The sequence below is a fragment of the Photinus pyralis genome, unplaced genomic scaffold (genome assembly GCF_008802855.1).
Source record: "Photinus pyralis isolate 1611_PpyrPB1 unplaced genomic scaffold, Ppyr1.3 Ppyr1.4_LG9, whole genome shotgun sequence".
NCBI lineage: Eukaryota > Metazoa > Arthropoda > Insecta > Coleoptera > Lampyridae > Photinus > Photinus pyralis.
In genome coordinates this window covers 1,110,821-1,126,773 of record NW_022170878.1, presented here as the reverse complement: position 1 = coordinate 1,126,773, position 15,953 = coordinate 1,110,821, and the positions used below count along the sequence as shown (strand labels likewise).

The window sequence follows — 15,953 nt, the reverse complement described above, 5'->3', positions numbered from 1 at the left end:
ATCTTTAGGATCTTCATATTTTGGGTGTTATGATTCTGAAGATTTTAATATCCCTCATTCTCTAAAATTTCTTGCTCAGGACTTCAATAATCCTCAAGATTCAAGATCATAAATTCTCAACAACCTCAAGCTCCCCAATGATTCGTTAATCTTCAGGATCCTTCAAATTCTTAAAATGCTAAAAATACTATTTTTTGAAAAAACAAGGCAGCTTACCCCATTCCATATGTTCCCTGTTTTTCTTGATCTTGAGAACCTCAGAATTTTAATGACATTTTTTTAGGACCTTGACGACGTTAGAAACATTGAGGATGTTAGAAATCTTTGGGATCTTCATATTTTGGGTGTTATGACTCTGAAGATTTTAATATCCCTCATTCTCTAAAATTTCTTGCTCAGGACTTCAATAATCCTAAAGATTCAAGATCATAAATTCTCAACAACCTCAAGCTCCCCAATGATTCGCTAATCTTCAGGATCCTTCAAATTCTTAAAATGTTAAAGATACTATTTTTTTAAAAAACAAGGATGCTTACCCCGTTCCATACGTTCCCTGTTTTTCTTGATCTGGAGAACCTCAGAATTTTAATCACATTTTTTTACGACCTTGAGGATGTTAGAAACATTGGGGATGCTGGAAATCTTTGACAATCATTGGGATCTTCATATTTTGGGTGTTATGATGCTGAAGATTTTAATATCCCACATTCTCTAAAATTTCTTGCTCAAGACTTCAGTAATCCTCAAGATTCAAGATCGTAAATTCTCAACAACTTCAAGCTCCCCGAAAATTCGCTAATCTTCAGGATCCTTCAAATTCTTAAAATGCTTAAGATACTATTTTTTGAAAAACAAGGATGCTTACCCTGTTCCATATGATCTCTGTTTTTCTTGACAAATTATACAATGGCCAATTTTCTTTGTAGAGCATTATAAAGGATCGCGACGAGGAACGAGACAGGTTGCGTCGCGAGCTACAGCGAACGAGAGAGCAGCTTCACGAGAAACTATCACTGCACGGTCCGACGCCGGAAAATCCCGAAAACGACTCGTCACAGCCTGGTGATTTGGAGAGTATAGAGGTAACGTTACGTCCTGCAATTATAATTCGTTTCGACTCACATTTTACGTTTCTCCCCAGGAAAGTCCCACAGAAAACGACAACTGACAACGATCCCAGACCTTGTATAAATGAATTACGATGACGTGTAGGTAATCCTAACTTTAAGAGCATACATAATAGAAAAAAAAGGCCTACGGTCGTGTTTGTATTTTGGTCCGTCTCCGCAATGGATTTGAAGAAGAGAGGCGATATAGGCACGATTAAGAAACTGGTACTAGAATTACGTCATGGGGAGTATTTTGTATTTATGTTGCGATAAAATACTTTGCATGAGATTGTTTACTTACAGTGGGAGACGTTTTAATACTTACTTTTAGTGCATGCGTGATATAAATGTGAATAATTTCTATGGTGAATGACGGCAGGTCTCTTACTGTACGTGCAATAATTTTTGCTTATCACTTATTGTTCATTATCGTTACTCGCTAATTGTTACCTAAGAGGATTTAGCGCGTCACGTCCCCGCATATTTGTATATGTATATAGATAGCTCTCCGAATTTTTAACGCTAGCCTCGTATTATTAGTGTTAATTAAACTTAAGGATCAACAATTTTTTAATTTATTATTTTCAAAATATATTCTATTTATTAATGTTTATATATATTATATAATATTTTCTTTTACATTTTGTAAGGTTTTTAAAAAAAAGGTGTATATTTAGTGAAAGGAAGCCGCCAACGTGACGCCCTATTCTTTTTATTATTAGTTAGAAGTAAAACCAGTGCTTAGTTAATTCTGGTTCATGACATCGCTTTTGTACAATCGCTTGCGCATTTTTATTAGCATTTATCTCCTCCCCCATTATTTGTTTCGTTGATAATTGAGCAGTTTACGTGTAATGAACAGTAACGTCGATTATTTCAATTGTTATATGTATTTATACAAAGAATAACAGTACTATTATTATATAGAATAAACTTGTATAAAAAACCAAGGCCGTTTTGTTTATTGAAATGAACCTATCAAGAAAGAGGATATTATTATTGTTACATTTCCCAGAAGTAGCGTTGCACATCCCTGTATCGGTGAGTTAAGGCGTAGTGTAAACTCTAGTTTTAGTCTCGCTTCCTTAGGGTGTCGATCAAAATTCTTGCTGGGAGCCGCCCTGGTACACTTCCATATCTCTAGAAAATAATACAGTGACGACAATAGGAGCTCATCCGCTACGTTGCCTCAAAAAGTAAAATTTGAAGTAGGCAACACAATACACATACGACGTGTTGCGTATACTATTATACTCGATGCACCAATAAAAAATTAGATGCTCTATTGTCGCCACCGTCTCATATAAAGTCACTGTAGGAAATAATACACTGACTTTATACGAAGCAGTGGCGAGTCGCAGTGTTGCATCAAAAATTCAAATTAGAAATCATCAAATACCAATACAATAGTGTAGGCAACACACAATACACACATGACGTGTTGCGTGTACTATTATACTCGATGCACCAATAAAAAATTAGATGCTCTATTGTCGTCACCGTCTCTTATGAAAATCATTGTAGCCAATAATACAGTGACTTTATACGAAGCAGTAGTGAGTCGCGGAGTTGCATCAAAAATTCAAACTAGAAATCATCAAATACCAATACAGTAGTGTAGGCAGAAACTCCATGGATCATTCGGCTTTAATATCCCGGCACCGGAATCATTCGGCTCGAAAAAACTGTGCGTATTTTTGTTTCAGATGTGTTGCCTAACCGTAGGGGTAGGTTTCCTCAAGCTTTCACTAAATTCCCCTGAGATTCCTGTCAACCATTACGTTTATATATTGTTCCTCTTAACCGTTCTGAAGAATACATTTTCTCTGGGTTCACTTTATGCAATTCTGCCCATAAGATTGAGACGTTCCACCCTGTATATACAACTTACGGCGATGCATACATTTTTGAGAGTTGGCAACCATGCAATTTTTAGGAGGGAAAAAGCTGCCTGCGCCATCTAGAAAGCGCGAACGTAGGCTACGTTTGGCATCTTGTCTTGAATGGCGGTCGTGAACCATAAATGTTTGTTGTTATTTAATGTAGTCTCGAAACCCCGAAACCAGGGGCAGGTTACCTATCTTGCAGGAGCGGGTTTACGCTAATAAAAACTCTTCAGTTTAGAATCTATGTACGATAAATGAGTTACGATTCGTAATTTCCACATATCTTGTTTTTAGTTAAATTTGCCTACAAGGCCATGCAATTTTCCATCTTGCTCTTAACAAAAGGACTTTATTGTACCAAAGATGACTCACATCCTGTGTATTTCACCCTTCCTTAGAATCTTGGTACCTGCTTACTTGAGCCTGAGCCATAATTCCCAAAACTTGTTTTTAACCTATATGTTACCTCTTGAAGTTTACCTGCTACTTTTTGTGATGTTATAATTTTATGTTACGCATTCACATCATAACAAATAATTAATTTTGCAACACAATTTGATATTAATTTGACGGCTAGTTTTTTTATTGGTAAGTTCTTTTTTTCCCAGCCTATTTCTATTTTGATTCGGTGAACTACCATTTTTACAATGTAATTTATTTAGACTTCAATTCCGAGCTTTCGCAATCTTAATAATTGCGATCATTATTAAACAAACTTTTCACAATTTCAGTGTTTTATTTTACGTTTGTTCCCTACTGTTCTTCAGGTCATAGCGTTGTTTACAACTAACGTAAGGGGGCCTTGTTTAGTTTTGGAGGGAATAGTCATTCGGGTGACCATTTTTAAACGTTGCCGGGTCGACTTTATTTCCGTGTTCTTGTAGTGTGAACTGAATAAAACGAAAAAGTTTTGTGCGCAAGGCAAGACAAGAAAAATGAAATATAGGTACTACGCACTAAAGACCATCACGTGAAGCTTATTGTCAGTGTGCTGTTGCTCTGTAATATTGGATCTAACTACTCATCATCCTTGGAGGGAGTACCGCCTGCAGTTCAATTCTCCGCTGTATACGTTGGTCGCCTCCTCTCATGCGGACTGCAGCTCTTGTCTTAGAATACAAGAAGTGGACCGGGTCCTCTAATTTGATGTTTCTCTGTGGAGAAAGTACCTGAAGCATTGTGTTATTTACCGTTAACTAGAAACGATATGATTTGATTAATCGTTTATCCCGTGGAGGAAGAACCTGTAGTACCGTTGCTCATCTCATCAGCGGCTGCTGCACGGTGCTTAGCTATTATATGTACGAGAAAGGGGGTCCACTAATTAACTTCTCTTTTATTTAGTATGTGTGATAATCGATCCTTGTAGTGCGAGGTTTTTCTTGTATATTTTGATACAAATTAAGAATTAGTAGGAAGCAGATTATTTTAGGTTAAATTTATCACACATAAAAAGTATAAAATGAAATTCACAATGAAAGTCGTATCGGCATAAGTAAACCTATGATACTAAATGAAATGACCAGATAACACAAACGCGGCACGCCGCCGCTATTGTCCACCTTAACAAACGGATAAAAGAAGTCGTAAGGTAGGCGGATTTTAAACGACGGCGGATCCGCGAATTTCTCCACGTGTTTCGAGGTAACGTCAAAGAACATCAGTTCCTCCCTAATCAAAACGTTCCACTCCAAAACCCCGCCTCTGATCGTGAACGTCGCCCGTTTCCTCGCGCCGAAACTGTAGGTAACCCCGACGATTCGTCTCTGACGCATCAAACTTCTGTACGCAACCCGCGCGTGAAACACGTCAACCTTTAGTGTTGCCGTCACATTCCCGCAAATCAAAGTGTCATTGGCGTCCCCCGTGAAATTGCCATAGGTCGCATTCAAGATGGCCTCGGGAGATTCGGCCGACAGCGCCTCTACCCATTCAGCCACCGTCTCGTTGGCGTTACCAAACGCACCAAAGGCTCTGTTAATCGCACTCAAGTTACTCGAGAGGGGCCAAAATTCGAAAATCGCAGTTTGGATTCGCCTGCACAGCTCGGTCGCGGTTGAATTTCCGGCGTCGATTTCTCGCCTCACTCCGCATCTCAAGAGCATGCTGCATCCAAACTCCGAGACCACGTGAACGTCGTCGTTTAAAACGCACAGGCCACTCCTGCTCGCGGGAAACGTCAAGAAATTCTCTCGGAACACGCTGGAATTACGCTCGATGCGACTCCCATTTACGGTCCCGACGAGGACAGGTTTGCCGAGCAAGTATCCGGGATTGCCGCTCAACAATTGCGAGTAGTTCGCAGTGCTGTCGCGCCAAAAGAAGTTCACTTGGAATTCCTGCTCGAATTCGAAGCGGTGATCGGGAGCGTGCACGAGGTCCTTCAGGTGGAGCAGTAACTCGACCGTGGTAAGGCCGTACGTGCCGTTGTGGTACAAGTTGTATATTATCTTATGCGCAAGATTGCTACAGTTGAACTGGGTGGAGTAAAACTGGCAGGTGGTCGCTGTTTGTGGGGAAAGTGGCGCGCAATTTTCTCTGCATTCCTTCACCTCGATTGGAAGACAAACATTCTTGGGACAACTCTGAAATCAGATGGCTTTAGGGCGAGAAGTACATCCGGTGACTTACCGATATTTCGCTTACGTTGAAAAACTGAGGAGCCTTAATTACGGAGATGTTCTGAAAATAAGTTTCGATTTGCAGATGGATGTTACCTTCGCTTAGATTTGTCTGGATGCAGACGCTTCTGAAGTTTTCCAAGTATTTAATGTCGCGCTTAATCACGCATGCGTTCGTCATGAAACTGTCGGCAAGTTCTGCAAGAAATTTGTAGAGAAATTTAAACCGCTACTCATTCCGTAAATCTTTAATTATTTCTTTGATTGAAACAGTCAAAAATGGTCAATAGCTCTTAAGACCCAAAAAGTTAACACAATTCGCACTACACGCTCTCATCCTTCTTTTGTCCAACAAAAAACCGATTTCGATATCTAGACACGAGTATTGCAGAAATCATGGCGCCATCAAGTCGATTTGGATTAGTTGCCGGCGATAAGGGATGAAAGCGGATGGAAAATATGATATGAACCTTCCGGTTGCTACATAAGTAAATTGAAGTGTGTTTAATGGCAATTCGAACATCGATCCCGAAGTGATTATTAGTGAAGTTCGCGCTCGTATGTGATTAATTTACATGTTATATATTTGTGTACAAGGCTCTGGAAGCTCTTTAATTAATTTAATTTAATTTAATATTCATTAATAATTGACTGTAAATAAATAAATCACATAATTAAATTTACGCCACACTATTTTTTTAATTAGACTTTATGCAGTTCTGGTCCCGAAATGGCCCCGCAGCCGATTTCATTTTTAGATCGCCTCAGGTGACTTTAAAAAGTAGGTCAATGTAAACCTCAGAAATTGTCGGAGTCGGGTGCTGACCTTGGAAAGTATGTGAAAGTAAAACTCAAAGTCCGTTAGGTCACACCTAAGCATTTCCCTATCTCAGGTGCAACGTGGTGACCTCGGGAAGCCTTGTTCGATCGGAGTAGTCTACTATGGTAGATTTTACATTGTTTGACCTCCATAATAAATCGTAGAAATCCATTCTGCGTGACCTGCTACCTAATAAACGTAGATTGCAAACTTTGAACTTTGAACGGCGGCCAACCTTTAGACTTTGAACGGTGAACAGTTATCAAAGTTGTCACTCTCTCTATTGAGTTGCTTGGGAATTGTAGAATACGTTTTATCTAAGTAGTAACAATCGATGGTGTTATGCTTGCTCATTGAAAAGTATGTTATAATGTGCGAACTCAGATCATTTCTTTATTTGTTTAAGGATTACATTAAATAAACATTCGCTGCAAAAAATTTAGTTTTATTATTATTACACAAAAGAATACATTACCTTAAAATATGGGGTCATTGGCCTCTGATGACCTTGAAAATAAAAAATAACACCACATCAAGTGGCGTCATTGACCTTTGATGCCCTTCAAAACGACGGTGTTCTTCGTTTTTGTTCGGGTACGTGATGTTTTCTTAATCACAGTAACGAAAACCTATAGTTCGCATAATAAGCAGATGTTACATTTACCTACAACATCTGAAGTATAGTGAGGCAGATAAATGCCATAAAATGCTTGAATCGTTCAGATGATGATACAATAAGGATGAAATTTGGTATGAATGCTCCTATAAGGGTACTGTTTTATATATAATTGGTGGTCACTTAAGAAATTCAAGATGGCCGCTGTTTCCCAAGATGGCTGCACAGATGATGCAAATACTACCTAACTATTATTAGAGATAAGTAAAAATGGCTACCACCAATTTTTTTAATGGCCAGCGTTTTCATATAAAACATCATACCAAATTGCATGGTAGAATCATCAATTGAAAAACGTCCATATTAAATTTTGGTCAGCATTTTTATATAAAACAATACCCTTATAGGAGCATTCATACTGAATTTCATGCTTGCCATTATCTGCCCCACTAGTACCCTTATGTGATATCATACGTTTTTCTATGCTAGATTTTTTAACATTTCACATCTAGTAGATCGCTCGTATGCCATAATAAATCCTAGAAATACATTCTGCGTGTCATGTTATCTAGTAAATGCATAGAATGGCGACCAACCTTTAGACTTTGAACGGCGACTAACACTTGGACCTTGAACGGCAAGCAACCTTTGAACTTTACACTGACTTCATTTCGAAGATCATCACAACGTTAACCTTTGAAACTACTATTTAGATTTGAAAGTCCTCGTCAATCTACGTTTTAACCGCATAAGCAACTCTTAACTTTGACCCAATTCGCAAGGTCAGCACCAGGAGGCGAGCGACCGTTAAGCTTCACCCTAACCCAGGCCCTGACCTATACCTTTTAGGTGGGCAACTTTTGATCGATAGCTTGACCGTCTTTCCAAGAGAGGTGAGATTGACATTACAACTTACCAAAGTTACCACCCAAACATTACCAAAATTTGTAATTTATACCCGAAAAATTGCCTACATTCCTTGAAAATGAAATATGATACCTACCTCAAAAATTTGACTGAGCCATTGACCTTTGTTTACTTTGAAAATCAACTATGATACTAAAAAATTGTTGGGGCCATTGAACCTTGTTAACCTTGAAAATGTAATGAAAGTATGAATAAGATCAAGGTAGTGCAAAGTACACAACCATTCAAGGTCATTCTTTGCAGGGCAAATATTGAACTCATTTTCTGAGGTGAACAACCGAACGCGGTCTTGATCTACTTTCCACCTGGAAAGAGGGAGAGGTTGAGGGGTCAACAACCGATCGAAGAGCTTACTCATTTCTCGAGGTCACCCGAGTGGGAGAATTGCTCAGAGGTGAACGACCTAACGGACGTTTGAGTTTCACCTTGACCTACTTTCCAAGGTCACCGACACGTAGCAGGTGACCTTTTTGAACTTCAATTTGACATACTTTCCAAAATCACTGCCAGGTGGTGAGCCACCTTGAACAGCCCAGGTACGGCTCTGCATCACCACTTTTTTAAAAATAATTTTGTAATTTTTTTAATGGGCTGCTTAGGAGTTTAACGTTTATTTTTGAAATGATTTGTGCAAAGTTTTTATAAAAATATTATCAATGAATATATATAAATAAAGATTACACGCATTCTGAGTGGCATGCTATCGAGTAAATGCATATCACAAACTTTGGATTTTGAACGGCGACCAACCTTTGGACTTTGAACGGTGAGCAATTTTTGAACTTTACACTGACTTAATTTCGACGATCGCCACATCGTTAACTTTGAGACTATTATTTAGTTTTGAAAGTCCTCGTAAGGAGGAGAGGAGGATAAATTTGACGGCACTCAAATTTCACCTTATGGAATTTTAACATGGAGTCGAGTTCAGATATCCCTAAGGCTATCACTTGCTTTGGTCACGAGTGCTCAGCATACGTTCACTTTTGTTCGGTGATGCAACATTTTCCATGAAATTTTGAAAAATTCCGTTTCATTGCCATAAAATTAACATTATGTATACCATTTTGTGGGATTTGAGTAAATAAAATAAATAAAATAAAATAAAAAAAAATAAAATAAAATCACAACTCGAAGAATAAATTATAAACCCGTGTACTGGATCTATTCAAGTACGTACCGAATTTTTGTAGCACCTGATTTTTCAAAATCCAAATCGGAGAGCCGTACACGAAGCTCTCGTTTGCGAAGGAAGTCAATTCGGTCCGATCTGCTTCGATATCGGGCCACGAGTATTTGTCGCGTTTGTGCAGCGTGGACTGTTCCAGGGACGTAATTGCCTAAAAAATAAAAGTTGCTAATTACCTTTAAATACGCTAAAAGAATCGGAACCTGGTGCGTTTGCACGGCACGCTTCGACGGCAAATTCGTCTTCACGATGCAAAACAAACCATTTTGGTTCACCTCCCATTCGTACGGTGTGTTGTTGATGTAAATGTAATCGGTGTACCGACAGAACGACGTGTAGCGCATTACGTTTATCTCACGTACGCAATGGCTGAATACATTCTTGTCCTCTAAACTGCAGTCTTTGTCGCAGCAACAGTTCAAATCGCAGATATTCCTCTGGAAGTACAACAATGATAAAAAACAGATAGTCAACCAACGTGAAACGAGGGGCAAGATACCTGTCTCTGGGGCCAGAATCACGACTTACATGTAAATTACAGGTGCAAGTGTCAACGTCGCCGTCGAAACTTGTATGGTTAATGGGAGTCTGAGTGCTTGTAACGGACGCCATAGTAGAACTACTGACAGGTGTCGTCGTAGTAAGTTCAGTGCTCGTTTCCGTCACAGGAGTAACCGTTGACGGATCCATTGCGACGTAATGCAACACCATTAACAGAAATAAAATCATCGCTTCAATACTCAACACCAAACTTGGAAAAATGTCTAAATATCACGTTGAGCTTAAACTGAACGGTACCCATAGCTTCCGTGCTCAACTTGTCTCGGTCGTTCGCAGACACAATCGCGTCGGGATTTTTGAGCTGCGGCCCGCCTCCAAGAAAAAACTGTACGAATCGCTGACGTAAAGTACCGAACGGTCTCCAGGTGTAGCATTCGACGGTGTGCTGGCCGGGAGTTGTCGGTATCAGGACGAAACCGTAACCGAAGAGGTGGCTTCGACCCAACCAGTCCAGGTGAAAGATTTGTATGTAGATTTTAGGCCAACCTGCAGCACGCGTTAGGAACGGTTGTAAATCGTGAGGGTTGCAACGTACCCTGAATTCCTTTCGTCGCCAGGTGAACGTCGATGGGAAAACACCACTTGCAATCACCGTCGAACTCCGATGATATGACGTGAGTTTGTCCTTCCTGCTTTCCCGATACTAATTTCCAGTTGTTTCCTGAACAAATAGCAATTGTATAAATTCGCAAACGGTCTTTGATGTCGAATTTACCCACAGTGCAATTAAGCCATAAACTGCTTGTGTGGCGGTTTTTCTCAATGTTTATTTTGGTTTTCTGTTTTTAAAAGTGTCGTGTTACAATTTGCTATTATCAACATTTTACATTGAAAGCTATTTGTTTATTGAAGTATGGCGTGCTCCAAGATTTGTTTTACATGTACCGTTACTGAATCATGTTTGTTTGTTATACTACATACGTAATTATGTCTTCATATTGCTTTATTAAGTATTTATGTATGTATTCACGTGTAACTATTGTGTAAACTATATGGGGGCGTCGTTTCTATAGGTTGAAACAATGCCGAAGATGAGAGCGAGCCACCTTGTGGGGTAAAAATACATGTTAACGTAATTTCGGTCTGAATATCGGAAATATAAATCAGGACATCCTGCATGTAACATAATTCAAGTAACTTCATAAGACCTGGGAATGTTTTTATTTCAAATATACACCGAATGGGAAAATTTGGTTGATTTATCTTTTTAATGCTCGTTTCCTATTGTAAATTTAGTCGGTAATTCTTTAATTCTATTTGTTGAATTTAGTTTGTATGATAAATTTAAAACGGGTAACTAAGGGAACATTTACAGAACTTTTTTTACATGGGTTTAATGTTTTATATGGTCAGCTGTTGATAAAAAGTTGTTATCGGACGAGAATTAATTGGATTTTTAAATCGGAAGAATGTAAGCGTCAACGGGGAAAGTTTAAAAGGGGAAAAAAACCTAAATAGCTTGAATTAATAGTATTTAACATTTTCACCGGTAGCCGTTTTGTTCGTAAATTTGTTGCACTTCATATAAACAAATTCGATGCACAACTTTGATTAATAAATCGGTTTTTTACGTAACTTGCCACTACAAATCTGGCGCAACGGAATGTTTTGCACCTTGGATCCCAAACGCTTTCGTAGCAACAATTTATTTAAACGTGAACACTTTAATCCAAATATACACCGAAACGAAAAAAATGTAACCACTGTGTCCGGTTGCGAGGATAACGATTCTTCCCACACTGCGGTTATACGGCTTTCGGTTCGAACTTTTAATCAATAATTAAGTTTTACGCGATCTGTCAAATCTTTTGCATTCACAATATGTAAATTTGCACCGACGGTTCGGCTAAAAAATCATTACGCGATCAAAAAAAGCCCTCGACCGGCGAACATTTTAGTAAGAATCCCGCTCTCCCACCAAATTTTTACTTAAATACCTCGCCAATCCAAAAAACGACCCGCATTTTCATCACGTGCTCGGCTTTTCGCAAAACGGAACGAAACTTTTGAGGTCCGTGAGATCGTGGAACACTTAGAAACAATTGTTTTTTATCCTAAAGTAGGTACTTTATTTCTCGATTGTTAGTTCTGTTCTCTTTCGTTATGAAGCGGTAGATGATACAGATAATATCACTAAGTATGTATTAAACTAACATATGTACAAACTAAAATAAATTAACTGCATTTTTGCACGCAATAATGAAACATATTCAGACATTCTATTTATAATTCCTTCCGAATCCTTAATCTTCCTTTTCATATTCCTGAGCATTTTTTGTAATACCTAGCTTTTCTCACTTGCGGTACCGCTCCAACTTTTCACTAGTCCTTCTACACTCTCTGGGCTTTGTGCACTTTCCCCGGTAGCTTCCAATGACGACTGAGGTGATGCAGACGTACAAGGAGCAGATGCTGACGATTCAAATTGAAAGCAGTCTTGGATGATAGTATTTCTGTTAGCTGGGGATTTCCTTTTATTTTTGGTAGTGGAGGATGTAAACGAAAAAAGAGTTGGTACGGCGTTACTTCTTAGTTTTCTCGTTCCATCGTCGCGAGTTTTCTCCCACATTTCAGGAGCGAAATGAACCTCACACAAACACGAATAATCGGTCGGTTTCCATTTATCCCTTCTCATTTTAATCAACCACTCCTTTCTTCTAAGAGGATCTCTCGGGAACCTTTTCATTAAAAATCCCTTTTTGCCAGAGTTGCTACAATCTATAGCAGCACAACCTGGCATGGTTGAGAAATCCTGAAAAATATTATTCGGACATAAATTTTTAAGCTTTTACTATAAGACTGAAGTAGGGTTTTCCTTGTTTTGCGCGCACGTCATCGGCGCGTATTAGGACGTCATTACTAAGTATGTTTACATAGCATCATGCAATCAATTAAAGAGAACACGTATGCAGGCAGCTATACAGACAGTGCTGCATTGTGGGTAGGATGCCCATTACATCAACTACTTTTATTGACCAATTACTAAAAAAATGCGATCTTTTACTAACATTATGTGGACGTCACGGAAAATTAAAAAAAAATCATTTTAAATGTTTTTTCTAAACTTTTTGAAACTTGTTACGTATACCAATTCATATATTACTAAAGTAACCACCTACCTTTCGTACTGCTACGTGTGGACCACAATGATCTCTTTCTCGTTCTAAATAACGAATCAAATTAGAAATAAGTTGCTTACTTTTTCTTGCTAAACCCGATGGCATTTTTGGATTATACTTTTGTTACGACTCTACGGGCCGCAAACTCGAAATTATAATGATAAAAACGGACGAAAGAAGATTTTATTACACAAGAATGAATACGAAAACATTACACCATCTATATCGTATCGAATTAAAACCACCCCTGCAATTTGCGCTGCCACACACTTTTTGGCGCAGAATATCGCAGTGAGGCTGGATCCACATGATACGTGATTCACGGACGCGTTGTTATCACATGACCGTTAAAAACCAATGACTTATATGAGATTTAGCGATTGGTTTTTAACAGGGACTTGGACCGGACCGAAAAAGAACCGAAAACCGGACCGAAACCGGTATTTTTTTTCTGGACCGAAAACCGAACCGAAACCGTTATTCTACCTACTTAAAAAAAATAAAAAAGGAGGGGCGAGGATTTAGAAAATAAAATTTTCCGTTTTTTAGTAATAAATTAAGTGTAAATACGTATTTCCCTCTTCCTCCTTTATTCCTCTTGTCGTTATAAATTAGCTACACTAACGATACGTCACGTTGTTATAATGAATTTTTTGAATGCCATACTTTCTGAAGAACTAGAACCGAAAATAACCGTTATGGACCGAAAAAAATTATCAAAGTCCTCGTGTGAGATCGAAGGGACTTCAGCGCATTTTTGTGTGGCAGATCAGTATTCTATTAGCCACTTTTGACTCAACCATGAATAAAAGATCTTGTCGAAGGATACCACATTCCCTTTGACGGTACCCACTTCCGATGCCCCGTTCACCCGCAATTCGCGTTTGAAGATTTTTCTCCACCATCAGTTAGATCTTGTCGGATGCTACCACATTTCCGTTTTCGGTGCATACTTATATTACACCCACATTTTGGTGGATCTCGCTAAAAACCTTCCACAAGATAGTACTTAATTTTTGGGGGGCACCTCTCATGGCTCGAGCTTCTATTGGCGACACGAGAAAGAGAGACAGCCATTCGAGATTTACGAAACGTTAAAACGCGTGACAGAATTCGCAACGGAAGGTAAAAGGTGCCCGAAGTTGACTACCTCTCGAAGACGCGCGCGCGCGCCATGCAAAAGGTCGTTAATTTCGCCCCTAGGCCAAAAAACAAAATTCCGCCACGCAGGAGTTGTGCGCGTTTACAACATCTTTCCGACGACACCAATTTGAAAAGAATCGGACCAAAACTGTAGTAGAAGATAGGAAACAACTGAAAAACCTTCACGTTAGTATACTACGCTCGAGGACGACACCCAGATGTCGCCAACCCCACATCATGTAGCCCTGTCCCCAAGGCTTACAAATTACACGGCCTTGTAGATACACGTACACCCGTTGCCCTTCTACAAGAGTTCTTCTACGCGCCCACATTTGCTGCCAGCCAGCCGACCAGCCAGCCAGCCGTCCAGCCAGCCAGCCAAAGTGAGATTAAAAGCTACTTTTTACAAATAAATTTGCAAAAATGCGCTAAAAATGCGCAGAACCGAACCGTTATTTCTTTTTAGAACCGAAACCAGACCGGAACCGTTATAAATATGTTCGCTTAAATACTATGATATCAAAAATGAGTTGCTGTGGAGTCGTCTTTGAAATTTTTGTTTACATGGGAAATCGTATTTAACTTGAATTTCCAAAGACGACTCGACAACAACTCATATCGGCCGTTACAAACAGAACCGGAACCGATATTTCATTTGGGTCCGGGTCCCTGGTTTTTAACGGTTACATGGTAACAATGCGTCCGTGAATCACGTACCATGTGGATCCAGCAAGAGAGTTACGGAAGTTATGCTTCTATAATTTATTGTTTGTTATGAAACTAACGGGCTTTTTCATCGGCAAAATACGATGAAATAATGAGAACGGTAGCAAACAGTTGAAAAATTTGACGTGTCGCAATGTAAACGTAAACTACCACAATTTGGATTGACAGGTAACCTGAAAACAAAAAAAACCCTATTCACTAAAGGTTTTTGGTTTTATTTTATGCCTCAAGAACCTATACCTATACTATATATTTTGTGAAATGCATTGATCAGTCTAACATAAACACGTATTGTATATTGTGGCTTAGTGATTTTTTTAAAATTTTGTGTATATGTTGGCATCACAATATTCCTTAAAAAGATTTGTTGACGTGCACGCGAACTAAGGAAAATTCCACTTTATTTCAATGCAATACTTACGAAAAACTCCAAAATAGTACGGCAACACAGTTACACTTCACAGTTAAATGTTACATAACAGTATTTATTTACAAGAAACATCAATAACGACGTTCTTATAACGCAAAAATGAGTAAATCTAAAAGGTAAACGACGAAAATTTGCCTCTTAATGGCAGCCGTGCACTACGTGATCAGTCAGGCCAATAAAAATCGATTGTCGCCACTGTTTGTGTAGAGTCCTTGTAGTAATAAGCAGGGTCTCAAACCTAAACGGCATATAATACAGATGATTATAAATTTCAACGTAAGTGGCCGGTGGCGCTAGCTACAGGACTTAGGAAAAAAATTTATGTTGTCGAGTTGTCCTGTCAGGAAGAGGAACTATCAGCTGTGCCTAAACTTGCGGTTTGTTTGTTTTGCTATGATCTGGGGCTATGATCTTTGGATAAGTTTATAATTATAATGGCGAGACCTTCAATAACAAAAAACCACTGCCGCCAATTTGAGACCATTAAACAAATGTCAAGAACAAACTCACCAAACTGCAAATTCCACTTGCAAAACAAGCTCTGTTTCGGAAATCCTCTGCCATGCGAAATTTCACCAATAACATGCAATTCTGCCATAACCGTCGCAAGTTTGTATTTATAAACTAACCGGTTGCCAGGCAACCGCGCCGATCACGTGACAAATCCCGTTCGCAAATTTCACGTACAAAATTTTCCGGATGTCGATCGCGACCGGCTCAAAATTTCAAAATCGGTCGACAATTTCTCGTCAATTAACAAACGGCTCGTAGGCAAATTTAAATTGTCCGTAACAAGAAAGTCCATT

General features: G+C 39.0%; 4 protein-coding genes across 7 annotated transcripts in view; 1 reads left to right on the top strand and 3 right to left on the bottom strand.

Moving 5' to 3' along the window:
• Window positions 1–1,722, top strand: part of LOC116181041 (rho guanine nucleotide exchange factor 2-like) — a 74,671-nt gene extending 72,949 nt beyond the window's left edge. For all 4 annotated transcript variants that reach the window (XM_031501272.1, XM_031501271.1, XM_031501269.1 and 1 more), the window contains 2 exons: window positions 927–1,082; window positions 1,142–1,722. In XM_031501272.1, coding sequence (XP_031357132.1) covers window positions 927–1,082; window positions 1,142–1,168 — 183 coding nt within the window. In that variant the 3' untranslated portion in view covers window positions 1,169–1,722. The remainder of the gene's footprint in view (window positions 1–926; window positions 1,083–1,141) is intronic.
• A 2,612-nt stretch (window positions 1,723–4,334) lies between these two features.
• On the bottom strand, window positions 4,335–9,902 carry LOC116181316 (tectonic-3). Its single transcript, XM_031501634.1, has 5 exons — window positions 9,697–9,902; window positions 9,372–9,605; window positions 9,160–9,319; window positions 5,627–5,814; window positions 4,335–5,580 (listed from the first exon to the last, which is right to left on the bottom strand). Exons 1-5 carry the CDS (start codon window positions 9,895–9,897, stop codon window positions 4,465–4,467), a joined length of 1,899 nt encoding a protein of 632 aa, XP_031357494.1. The 5' UTR covers window positions 9,898–9,902; the 3' UTR covers window positions 4,335–4,464.
• LOC116181320 (B9 domain-containing protein 2) lies at window positions 9,866–15,950 on the bottom strand. Its single transcript, XM_031501637.1, has 3 exons — window positions 15,658–15,950; window positions 10,265–10,390; window positions 9,866–10,215 (listed from the first exon to the last, which is right to left on the bottom strand). The coding sequence occupies exons 1-3, from the start codon at window positions 15,743–15,745 to the stop codon at window positions 9,902–9,904; spliced, it is 528 nt and encodes a 175-aa protein (XP_031357497.1). The 5' UTR covers window positions 15,746–15,950; the 3' UTR covers window positions 9,866–9,901.
• LOC116181318 (THAP domain-containing protein 4-like) lies at window positions 11,091–13,293 on the bottom strand. Its single transcript, XM_031501636.1, has 2 exons — window positions 12,849–13,293; window positions 11,091–12,481 (listed from the first exon to the last, which is right to left on the bottom strand). Exons 1-2 carry the CDS (start codon window positions 12,951–12,953, stop codon window positions 12,014–12,016), a joined length of 573 nt encoding a protein of 190 aa, XP_031357496.1. The 5' UTR covers window positions 12,954–13,293; the 3' UTR covers window positions 11,091–12,013.
• Window positions 15,951–15,953: the final 3 nt, after the last annotated feature.

Bases quoted from the DNA above. Each gene is read 5' to 3' on its own strand.
- LOC116181320 (XM_031501637.1), bottom strand. From the start codon at position 15,745: ATGGCAGAATTGCATGTTATTGGTGAAATTTCGCATGGCAGAGGATTT. The intron at 10,391-15,657 runs GTGAGTTTGTTC...CTATTTGTTCAG, and splicing joins CAAGTGGAATTTGCAGTTTG to GAAACAACTGGAAATTAGTA. The intron at 10,216-10,264 runs GTACGTTGCAAC...CGCGTGCTGCAG, and splicing joins GGCGACGAAAGGAATTCAGG to GTTGGCCTAAAATCTACATA.
- LOC116181316 (XM_031501634.1), bottom strand. From the start codon at position 9,897: ATGATTTTATTTCTGTTAATGGTGTTGCATTACGTCGCAATGGATCCG. The intron at 9,606-9,696 runs GTAAGTCGTGAT...TTGTACTTCCAG, and splicing joins CTTGCACCTGTAATTTACAT to AGGAATATCTGCGATTTGAA. The intron at 5,581-5,626 runs GTAAGTCACCGG...ATCTGATTTCAG, and splicing joins TCAACGTAAGCGAAATATCG to AGTTGTCCCAAGAATGTTTG.
- LOC116181318 (XM_031501636.1), bottom strand. From the start codon at position 12,953: ATGCCATCGGGTTTAGCAAGAAAAAGTAAGCAACTTATTTCTAATTTG. The intron at 12,482-12,848 runs GTAGGTGGTTAC...AATATTTTTCAG, and splicing joins CACACGTAGCAGTACGAAAG to GATTTCTCAACCATGCCAGG.